The sequence below is a fragment of the Ammospiza caudacuta genome, chromosome 7, assembly GCF_027887145.1.
Source record: "Ammospiza caudacuta isolate bAmmCau1 chromosome 7, bAmmCau1.pri, whole genome shotgun sequence".
Taxonomy (NCBI): Eukaryota; Metazoa; Chordata; class Aves; order Passeriformes; family Passerellidae; genus Ammospiza; species Ammospiza caudacuta.
In genome coordinates this window covers 36,843,680-36,855,770 of record NC_080599.1, presented here as the reverse complement: position 1 = coordinate 36,855,770, position 12,091 = coordinate 36,843,680, and the positions used below count along the sequence as shown (strand labels likewise).

At 36.5% G+C, this 12,091-nt stretch overlaps 1 protein-coding gene across 1 annotated transcript in view; it reads left to right on the top strand.

Annotated features, from left to right (window-relative positions):
- MIGA1 (mitoguardin 1) overlaps positions 1-12,091 on the top strand; it is a 35,521-nt gene that overhangs the window by 1,329 nt on the left and 22,101 nt on the right. Inside the window, exons 3-7 of the mRNA XM_058808226.1 lie at positions 1,510-1,687; positions 2,675-2,811; positions 3,044-3,170; positions 3,591-3,727; positions 4,487-4,610. Of these exons, the coding sequence (XP_058664209.1) occupies positions 1,510-1,687; positions 2,675-2,811; positions 3,044-3,170; positions 3,591-3,727; positions 4,487-4,610 (703 nt within the window). The remainder of the gene's footprint in view (positions 1-1,509; positions 1,688-2,674; positions 2,812-3,043; positions 3,171-3,590; positions 3,728-4,486; positions 4,611-12,091) is intronic.

Genomic DNA, 12,091 nt, shown 5'->3' with positions numbered 1-12,091 from the left:
AAATGCTTAGCACATCATCATACATCTGCTTTACCTGAAGTGTCTGTGTATCTCCATTTTGTAACAGTGCAGTGATTCTCAAGATATCAAAATTCTCAAATTGTCTTTTTTTCCTTGTAGATTTTTTTGTATTTACAAGCTAAACATAACTGTCATTAAACTTTGAATAATAGTATTGAGTTCTGCTTTTCAAATCAGGTCTTTAATATGATTGTATTGAATCACACACTTATAATCAAAAGTTATGTCATATTTCACAGTTCCCTGTAAGTACTTTACTGCATATAAAACCAGGGTAAGATATTCTCAGTCTTAGCTGCATATGCTCATTTCCACTTTTTTTCTATATATTAAATACTTCAAAACTCTCACTGCAAGATCACTCTTTTCATGTCCTTTTTAAATACCCTTATGTGCAACTATTAACATTCCTCTTTTTAGAGGTTTTCATTTCACTGTTAATCAATTTATGATCATGTTTGTAGGCACACACAAATGTAGAAGAATTATTTTGCAGTTCTTTGAAACTGCAGTGTGCTAACATTTAATTTTGTGATCTTGGAGATTTTAATCTCAGGTATTTGGTTGTTGACTCTCTTCTGTGAAATGCAGTAGTCTTTTGTAAATTTTGTAAGCTCTGTGTTGGTGCTGTGTTCCAGGCATTTCCTTTTCCCCATGGAGCACAGTGGTAGTTGTAGACCTCAGTCAAGGCATGGTACCAGGAAGGGCAGGGTTCTCTACAAACCAAAGGTGCTTGACTTGTTGACTGTAAACTCAGTGCAGAGAGAAGCTTTCAGTGTTTCTTCACATTGCACAGTGGTGATAGTCTTTAGCAACTGCACAGCAGGCAGGAGTGCCAGAGTGCTCTGTGTGCTCTCTCTGGTATGAGGAATCATGTTACACAAACACCATATGAGGCCCGAGGACTGTGGATCTGTTTTTCTCTCAGCATTCTGTTCCTCAAGCAGCATAAGTTTCCAGAAGATTTTATGAATGTGAACTGTGGTTTCCAGTTAAATGGCACTTTCCTTGTTATTTTGCATGTTACAAATTTTGTTAATAGCTTTTGATACAAGTTGTTTGTGTTTGTGGCTCTTATTTACTAATTTAAAACACCTATACACCTATGACTGAAAGAGATCCAAAATAAAATGCAATTTTTTTTTTCAAAACCTAATTTAGAGAAATGTGTTTAAATACATGTTCTATTCAAATTGAAACACCAGAGGAATGTTGGCATTAGAATCTTCCACTCTTTCACAGTGCAAGAAGTACTGTAGTTGGGAAAGGCAGGTTCCTTCTCAGTATTTTTTTGCTGTTAGAGATTTAATTGAAGTCCTGCGTTGTCCTGGCAAATTAAGAAGAAATTTAAAAACCCAAATCTTTATTTGAAAGTCATTTGCTTAGATCCCCATAGTCTGTGGGTTTGCAATATACCTTATAGTTCTTTGTGCTGCAGTCTGTCTCTCAGTATGTATATTTGCAATTAAATCACATTTTTCTTTTCAGATAAAGCTTTCCCCAGGGTTAAAGAAACTTTTCACAGTAACAGCAGTGAGTGCAATATCTGTGATTTTTCTGGCCCATCACTTTAAAAGAAGACGTGGAAAGAAAAACAAGAAAGTGCCACCATGGGAGCCAGCTCATCTCGTATTAGAGTGTACCAAAGCAGCTGCTTCAGAAAAAGGTAAGGCATGGAACCCCCAAGTTGGGGTTTTTTGTTGTTTTCTTGGAGAGGGAAGAAAGTTGTGTGAGGGGATGGGTATGCATAACTGTAGTAGTAAACCAAACTAGTTTCCTTTGACCATGGGATAGTTTGGGTTGGAAAGGACCTTTAAAGTTATCCAGTCCAACCCCTGCATTGAGCAGGGATGTCTTCAGTTAGACCAGGTTGATCATAGATCCATCCAACCTGGCATTGAGTGTTTCCAGGGATGGAGCATCCATGACTTCTCTGGGCGATCCATTCCAGTGTTTTAGCACTCTCATTGTAAAACCTTTCTTCCTTGTTATCCAATGTAAATCAGCCCTCTTTTAGTTTTAAAACCATAACCCCTGATCCTATTGCAGCAGACCCTGCTGAAAAGTCTGTTTCCATCTTTCTTATAGGCCCCTTCAAGTACTGAGAGGCTGCAGTAAGGTCTCCCTGGAGCTTTCTCCAGGCTGAATAACCCCAACTTCTAGCATTTGCTCAGAGGGGAGGTGCTCCATCCCTCTAATCATCTCCATAGGATGGAACATCTGAGTTGGTTCAAATTTTTAGACTTTGAATTTTGAATATGTCAAATTAGAAACTAAATTACAGTATCTTTCTTTTAAAGAAGCTGGGCTTCTTGTCAAAGGTGAAGTTTTAATCATGAACCAGGATTAAAACTATTTTTATCAATAGTATGTTAACAATGGGTTTTGCCATTCTTACATGCGTATCTCAATATGGAGAAATTCACATCTGATTTTTTATAGAATAGGCAAATTATTAAGGTAAAATGCATAGTTATTGTTACAGACAATGAATTCTAATGTGTAGTTTCTCAAGTAGAACTGTAAATAAAAGACTAATTGTTGTTTGCTTCTAAACTGGATTTTATTGAAAAGAGTAAATGCAATTCTTGATAGATTTGCACAAGAAGCAGTATTGAGTTTGCAAGAACTTTAAAACAAATTTGTCTCTTAGGTTCTAGTTGTTCCAGTAGTCGACAAAACTTGACTCTTTCTCTGAGCTCTGCCAAGGAAAAAGGATCTCAGTCCTGTATCTATGCAAATGGAGGACTTTTCAGTAAATACTCTGGTTCAGTTCAGAGCCTGGCCTCGGTAAGTAAAAGTGTTTTAAGGCTCTTGAATGTCTGTTAACTTGTATTGGATATGCATCTAAAGGCTTCACTGAGCTGAAGGAAGCTTCCTGAATGAACTGCACAGGCAGCCAGAGATGCTGAGAAACCACTGTCCTTCCCACAGAGTGAAAGCAGTTTCTAGGCACATGGCTTGGATGTGGTGTACTCAGGCAGGAACGTGATTTTAAGGATACTCTCTTTTATTTTTCAAGGTTCAGAGTGCCACCTCTTGTCACAGTTGTGCTTGTGCCAATTCTAATTCCTGGGATAAAGCAGATGAAGATGACCTTAAGCTTGTCAATATTCCAGTGACTACACCTGAAAATTTGTATTTGATGGGTAAGTTGTAATAAGAACATCCAGCATCTGCTTACAATGAATGTAAATTATTTCTTGGCTTTATGGTAAAGTGACACAAAATATTACTGTGTTCTTTCTCAGTGTCCTGTTGGCAAGTGTCTGAGAACATTTCCATAAAATAATGAAATCATACTTGATCTAAAGTTAGTTTTCTAGAACACTTTTTCCTCCACTATTTGCAGTAGTAATCCTTAAAATCAAGCCATGACACATGGGGAAAATGGCCATGTTTCTTTACACAAAAAGAAGGTAAATATGTACTGGCTATATACTGATACAGACTGGGAAGTGATGTTGTTTCAGCTTACATCTCTGTGATAATGATGCTTGTTTTAGTTACATATTTTCCTGTGTCTGTAACACGTGGGTGCAGCTGGAGCTGTTGCTGCTCTGCCCTAGGTATGGAGCTGTTTGAGGAGGCCCTGAGGCGCTGGGAGCAGGCCCTGACTTTCCGTAACAGGCAAGTTGAGGATGAAGCAATCTGTGGTTCCATTAAGCTGGGAGCAGGAGATGCAATTGCAGAAGAAAGTGTAGAAGTGAGTACATCCCATCTGTAATCTACTGGTGCTGCCCTGACAATTTGTTCTGTGTTATTGCCTGAATCTTTGCAAATTCAGTTACCAAACTAGACAATTGATTCAATTTCCAGTTTAATGGTATTGTATTTAAAGGAGATCTGAGTTCATTTCTTCTGACTTTTTTGGTTGGTTATGTGGAGGAGGGTATGGGAAGGGAGCCAACATTATTTATCTTTTGGCAATTGCTGATGCATCAGTGTTTGCTTCTGGACAGTATTATCGAGCTATCAAGCAGACAACTTCCCTGCCCGTAATCCCTTGGGTCCTCTCTTTCTTTTATGATTATGTGAGAGGGTATCTGCTTGCCAAAGATAAATGTCTCAGGGAAAATAATCAATTTGTGCATATTCACAAACAATGTGCTTAAACTTTCATTGTTTTCCTCCTTTCTTATAAACGAAATGCTAAAAAATATTTTGAAATAAACAGGTATGTGCTACTTTCATTATTCCTAGTGCAGCAAACATCACAGATAATTTTAAATTATTTTTAAATTTAGATTTTATTTTTTATTACTCTAAATAAAATATGTGTGTGTTCTGAAAAGTGTATCTATTGTGGATGTTGAAGTTTTCATCTGACAGTGTCCCTTTGTGGTTTGTAGGAAATTAATGTGTCACGGTTTGTTCTGTGAAGGCTTAATATCCTTGGACTTTACAAAGGAATCTTACAGGCTGAAAGCAAATAGAAAAGCTGCTAATGTCTGTCTTCTTGCAGGATATCATTAGTGCTGAATTCATTCATAAGCTTGAATCCCTTCTTCAAAGAGCTTATCGTCTTCAGGAGGAGTTTGAAGCCACCCTTGGGGTCTCTGATCCTGCTGCTCTAGCTAATGATATTGGTGAGTACTGCTACTTTACATCCCTTTTGCTTGTAATTATGGCTCTTGAGGGGAGGAGTGAGAAATCCACTGAGCAAAATTATATTTATCAGTAAATCAACAACAACAAAAAATCACATTCTTTATGTTATTATGTTGTGTTTGATGAAGTGGTTCTATTTTAGATAACAATGGATTGAAAGGAAATTGTTTTCTTTGTAACTTATCAGTATTTAAACATTTATACAGCAAGAATATATGGCCCTTTTTATAGCATGGGTGTTCAGAGGTCTTATGCATCCTCTGAACTATGAAATTTGATATGCTTTTATCATAATTTTTTTATCAAAATGGAAAATTAAACTAGAAAGACTTAATCTGAAGCAGATGTCCATTAGCAAAGGTCTTATCTCCGGTGGTGAAGTGTATCAGTTCTGAGTGCCTAAGCTGTTACAACAGTGAATATAATCAGTAGTTGCTGCCTGACATGCTGATTAACTACAGATAGTTTGATTATTTTTATTGAAAGAATTGGATATTAAAGATGGATGCTGTTGTACCCTTTCATAATTCAAGATGAAGCATCTGTTCTGGAGTGAGTGTAGAGTTTGAAGGCAGAGCACGTTGTGGCTCAGTCTGGCAGGAGCCGTGGTGCCCGGCACGAGGTGGCAGTGCAGTGCTGTGCTGTGCTGCCCTCGCTTGGCCTCCTCTCCTGCACCGACCAAACACAGCCTTGACAAGGGGGGAGTTACATCTGCACACACCTGGAAATGTAACCCTTAAAGCAAACAAGCATTTGAACATTTCAGTTTGGTTTCATCTGAAGCCATCAGTCAAGTTGCATTGTATATCCATTATAATTAGAATTTCATTTGTGATTTCTGTCTTCAGGCCAAATTAATAAAATGGTACTCAAAGGACTTTATGTGATTGCTCAATGTGTTTAGTTATTACCAATGTGTTTTGTTGTTTACCCTGGGAGTATTTACAATTAATATTTCATTTTTCAGATGTGATAACTAAATTCTTGTTTACCAAGAATGTTCTGAGAATCTGATTCCTTTCAAACGTTCTTTATATAAGTAATTTGTGATCTCTTGAGTTACTTTATTATTTAAATTTTATTTGTGCTGGCCCAGATGAGAGAGGAAAAAAGTAATAAACTGGTTTAATGAATACTGTTACCTTTGTTTAGGATTTGGAGCTTTTCATCATTATCTTTCTTTAGTTTTTGACTTGAACAGCAAGTATATTAAAGGATGCTTCACTTTTTCAGAATGTTTTAATAAAAAATCAGAAGGACCATCTCCTGTGAAGCTCTTGTGATGCCTTGAAGGGTTCAAGAGTCACAAGAATAAGCAAGTCCAAGAAAATGATGAAATCACAGTGGTCAAAAGAAATAAAGATAGTACAGCTTTCTTTGCGCTACTAAGAATAAGAATAATACTCTACTGCAAAATACAAACTATGGTTCTGAACAGAAACAGAAATGGAGGTCCTATGCTATGTAGGAATGACTATAATTATGACTATAATGTGGCAAAAGGATGATTTATACCTAAAATTTTCTTGGTAGATTTATATCTAAAACTTCTTAAAGAAATTAGATAAAGAAAGCATCCTTATCTACCATTTACTATTCATTATCTTGGAAAAAGAGAATGGGAGTTGGTTGTTTGTTTGTTAAGATTTTGAGATAAATGGGCATTTCCCAGTAATTTGGAACAATCTCCAGCATGTCATGCCTGTGAAACAAGAGTTGCTAATTTGCAGTTCTGCTACCACAGCCAAAATAATCCAGTATTTAATTAGTGCCAGTTGATACAATTTCAAAGCAGGTAAGTTTTCTTGGACTGTAGGTTTTTGAGATCTGCAGTTTGATGTATTGGTATAGCATAAATTAGGTGATAATATTTAGCTCACTGATGTGAACATTTATTTATATTTCTGCCTACTCTTAAGAGAAAGATTTACCTTTTAGGGAAGATACTTAGTTAAATGCTGTAATTTTATCAACTATATTATTGATTATGAAATCATTGTAGAGCTGGAAGTTGATAAAATTTATAATTTAGGGCATTTAAAATATTGAATGGACAAAAAGCAAAGATTACTAATAAGGATCTGAATAGTCTCTTTAAATAGTAACTAACTACATTTGTACTACCAATCCTTCAGATATGAACTGTACATATAAGTGAGAGATTTTAAAAGAAAAATCATGAAGAAACACTTAAGGAAAGTTACACATCATAATCAGTGTAAGCTCTTGGCACATTGCTGCAGAAAAAAACTTTTCTAACCTTTGGCTGTGTGCAAAGGACAGCAGCAGCATAGAGGCAGAGATGCAGTCTTGGTTGGTGTGGTTTTAGAATACTGTGTCCAGTCTCTTGGTCATATTTCAGAAGATTGGAGATTGTAGACAGCTCAAAACAAGCCATAAAAATTTCCCATGTTTTGGAAAAACAAGGTAATCTGTGGTTCATGTTGAGCATGTCAGCTCCTTATTGAAGAAAACACTGAGAGGTGACTGACTTGTTCTCAATAGCTGCTTACACATGGAAAAGGTATGTGGTGCTGGGGGACTTGCAGACCTTGTTGTCAGAGTCATAACTAGATCAAATTTCTTGTTGTTCAAGTGAAACAAGTGAAGTTCTGAAGCAAGCTACCCTCAACACACTTCAGAGGCAAGATTTGTTTTTAGTGCTGTTTTGAGGGATGTTTCATTCTTTGGGGAAGATAGAAACCTGGGGTTAAATGGTCAGTGTGGTCTTTCTGGCATTTCAGCATTTCCCTTTGCTACTGTTTTTCCTTCTTCTGCAAGCCTTGGAGTGAATAAGATAAAACCTTTGTCCTTAATATATTAATTCATTGCCCCATCCATGGAAGTGCTCAAGGTCAGGCTGGACAGGGCTTTGAGCCACTTGATCTAGTGTTGGCAGGGTTGGAACTGGATGGTTTTTAATGTCCCTTCCAACCCAAACCATTCTGTGATGACACTTACAGCTCATTAAAAACATTTATAACCAGCTCATGTGCTTCAGGGTTTCAACTGTTCACCAGCTCCAATAATCAGAGAATGTTTAGCTCTGTTTTTTTTCTCTTATACATAGGAAGGATAGATATGGTTTGTGGATTTTTCTTCTGTTCCCTCTACCTGAAGTGCTTGTGATCAGCCACAGCTGGAGTTGAGGCTCTGACAGTTGGACAGATGTTATCAGGTGCTACATAAATGCCTGACAGGCACTTCTTGTTCTTCCTTATAAGAATGGAAGATGTTTATAATTTGATTTATAAGGAACTCCAAATTTGTTCAGAAGGAAACTTAGAGAGGTGAAAATTTTTAGAGGGGAAAATTTTTAGCAATTTCTAAATTTTGGCTTTCTCTGTAAACTCTTCTATCAAACTTCTGGAGCTCCTGAAACCTCTCTCCTGCTATTTATATATGGTTCAGAGATGCTGCTCCTTCCCAAAACCTTTAAATGTTACTCTTCCCAACATTTCCCTCTACCAAATCAAATTTGGATCTTAGTGCTGCCATTGATAAATCATACCACGGACTTGCTTTTCACTTTGTGATCCCACTTACTATTTTAAGATGGTTGTGCATGATAAACAATTTGCCAAGCAGGAGCCTTCTAGAGGAGGCTGTGGTAACATGTCACAAGGGAGAGTCAGGAATGAGTTACCTGGGGGCCTGTTGGGATACAGGAGCTCATCACTGCAGCCACTGTCTGTCTGTGCCTGAAGTGCCTCTCTTCTGCCTGCTAGGACAGCTACTTCTGATATTTCTAAATATTCAGCTTTCGGCAGTGCAGAAGACAGAGGTATAAATAAATAAGTTTTCTCCCTGTGAGTAGAATACTATTAAGAGTAATAATAATAAAAATAATTACAAATAATAATTTTCAACTTGGTAAGCTGTTGTTGAGTTGTAAATTATTAAAACCACTCTGGAAAAGACTTGCATTTTAAATAGATGAAATAATGGAATGCCATTGTGTTCACTGTTGCATTCTCCGCTGGACTTTTAGTGTTATCCTATAAATCAGTGAGCTATAATAGGATTTCTGTGGAAAAAGTACTTCTGGACATGAAAATAAATAAATATGTAGGGCTGAACTGTGGTTGTTTCTATGCTGTGCCTCTTTTAGTACTGTGAACCAGCATGGAAAGTCAAAGACAGGCTGTCCTGAGGCAGGCATGAGGCTGCACTCCCAGAAAGGAGGCAGTTGGCACAAAACCGTGAAACAAAATATTCATCCTGTTATTTCTGAGTGATGAATGTAAAGGTGTGTAGAGGGTTAAAAGCTTCCAGGACTTTCAGTACTCTGCCCTTGAAGAAAGCTCTCTCCAATTTTTTTTCCTATATAGAACTTTTCTAGCAGACTGAAATGTTAGTCGAGTTAACTTGGGAGGAATGCAAAGAGTTGGGAGAGAAACAAAAGTTTTACTTACAAGCAGAATTTCAGGTCAGAGAGGAAAATTCTCAAATTGTTCCTTGTCAGTGCTAAATTCCTAATACTTCATATTATTATTTTAATTTCTACTGTAGAAAGGAATGCAGGCATTCAAACTGATGGGGACTTGTGTACACTGGCCCTTAAACTTTTTGCCAATATTAAAATGTTTTAGTGTTAATACATTTTAATTTTTATAATACTTACTTTTTATTGTGTATCAGTTACACAGCTTAAAACAAATTAAGTGTTTGAGCTACCACAGTAAAATCTGTCACGAAGGTCTGTGCTGTTGGATGATTTTGTTGAAAGGTTTGTCTGTTTCTTTTTTTAATTTTCTTCTCACACTCAAAGATATGCCTGGCATTTTGGAGAGAATAAGCACAGCCTTTAACCTAGTCTCAAAACTGTTTGGAGAACTGATTTACATATTAGGAACCTTTTCTTCAGCAGCTCTTAAAACCAACAAAAATCTTTGCATAATCACTGAAGCTGTTGAAAACTCATTTTTATATAATTTATTAACACAGACTTCTCTAATGTCTTCCTGTCAATGGATTAATATCTACAGCCTGTATTTTCTTCCTTCCTCTCAATGTTATTGGAAAAAAAAATATTTTGAGTGTATTTTATTTGCCTATATACAATAAATGTTTCTAGTTATAATTCCTAATCTCCAGGAGCAGTTTAATACTTCACTTAGGTGAGCTCTAGTGTTACATACTATGAAATAACTTAGAGTTGTGTAACTTTTTATGTTAGCTTGGAAACTTTTGCTTGCTTTGTTCCTTCAAGATAAATTTCCATTAAATAATTTCTTAATTTCTTGGAGATGACCTAACCATTTTTCTAGTGGCTCAAACGGGATTGAAATTGAAACAAAAGAAAACAGCTTTTTCTCTAAGTGTGAAAATGTATTCATCCCAACAAATGAGGGAAAAGGAAAGAAAACAATATTTCTAAGTCTGAGGAAAAGCCCAGAGAAGTTATTCCATTCCTATTTTTTTAAAAAAATGCATATTTTGAACATAATTTTTACCTATTGCAGTTTGTTGAAGTTCAGTAACTGCTAAAACATGAGGTCTCTTATATTACAACTTACTGCTGCAACTCCTTATTTCTGACACCCAAGAGACACTCAAAGTGCAAATATTTGAATTGGATTGCATTTCTTCCCTAATCAGTAATATTTAAATCTTCCCTTTAAAGGCATTTTGTCCAATATTAATAACACTTCCTTTCTAAATGGCTGTCCATAAAATTCCTAATCACAAAGCACTGAGGTACAATGCTTGAACAGAGTAAGATTGGTCATTAGAAGTTCAGTCTAATACTGAAGCAAAAATACTTTTGCAAACGTTTTGTCTATAAAAATACTATAATGCTTGGCTTTCTCAGTGATACTGTTAGTTTTGGCAGTACTCTACTAAAAATGCAAAGTGGCTTTGCATAGACATGCAGAGAAGTTAGTGCTGCTGGAAAATATTGGTATTCATAATATGTATCATAGCTATTTGCTAACATGGAGTGTATTTTTATGTTAATCCTAGAAACTGAAATCTTTTCAACAGTGGCTCAAGAATTTCTATTGTACTCTTCACTGACCCAGCAATGGAGAAGTCAAGGTCACTTACTATGGTCAATTAGCTTGGAGATTTTTCCAAAAGCACTTCCAATAAGATGAGAAAGAATGTTTCTGGTTTTTGAGGACTCTCCTTACTGTTTGCCCAGCAGCTTTGCCATTAGATCCAGCAGTGCAGGCTATTTATACACCCCACTGCTTTCCCTTAAATGGCATCCCCGAGCCCTGTCTTCTTTCTGTCCACACCAAAACTCCTGTCTAAGCCCTTGTCTCTCTCACTTCTTGACTCCTGCCATGTTTTGTCTTGCCTTGTCCATTTAAAACTTGCTTGTCTGACATGGACTTAACTGTTGTTTATAAAAATCACCTTTGCTCATTTTTCTGACCAGATTATTCCTCTCTTAAGAGGTCTCTTCCCCTTGGGAACTTCTCTTCAAATGAAATACAAGCTGGTCCTCCTTTTAGCTCTAAAAGCTGCTTACTATGGAGCCACAATCCCCCAACATGATTTTATTTCCCAGACTTTGTTCAGTTAGCTGTTCCTGTGCATCCCTGCTCAGGCCTCCTAACACAAAATGCATCTCAACTAATTCTGCTTGTTCTTTACAATATGTGTACAGATGCAATTTTCTGTTTCTCATTTTTTAAAAAACTATTTTAAAAGTACATATTTACCTTCTATTTGAGTAAAGAAATGTAATAATTTTCCTCACGTGTCAGAGCTTGAATTAATAACTGCTTGCTTGCATTTTGAAGTTACATAAAAGTGGTAAAAGGCCTGCAAATGCAGGAGGTTGGGTTTTTTTATTTCTCCTCTCTCATGTTTTTATGATACATTCTTAACAAGTTATAGTTTGCAGATTCTTTTTCTTACTAGAAAAGGTGTACATGCACTTAACTTCTATTAGTTTGTATATATTGTCTAGAGGTAGGAAAAATCAAATAGATGGCAATGAGTGAGGGTGGGATAAGTGTTTATTTTTCTGGCTGGAGTACTGGCAGTGTGAGGTTATAGAAACTCATGATCAGGAACGTGTTTTGGTCCACAGAGCCAATTCCCCTTTAGATCTTCTCTGAACAATCTCTTTTTTGCATTGCAGTATGCTTTTAAGAGAGGCTTGTCTGAAACATTTTTGGGCAAAATGAAGAAAGGGGAGCCAGAACAGGCTCAGGGAGATAAAGGCAGTGATAGTTCCGAATTTGAAGAGACTTCTAAAGAAATCAACTCTCTTGGCTTGGTAGCTTAGTCTTGGACGTGCAGAAAAAACACTTTGAGCTTTCCAATTGCTTTGGAGAGCAATATCAAAATGGAGTATTGACAGAATCATAAAATCAGCAAATACAGATCTCTGCACTATAGTTTTATTAATTCAGTAGTTAGAACTAAAATAGGTACACTTCTGTCTGCAATTTATTTTCAAGGACTTGAAATGAAATTAAAACATTGTGTGTATGTACAC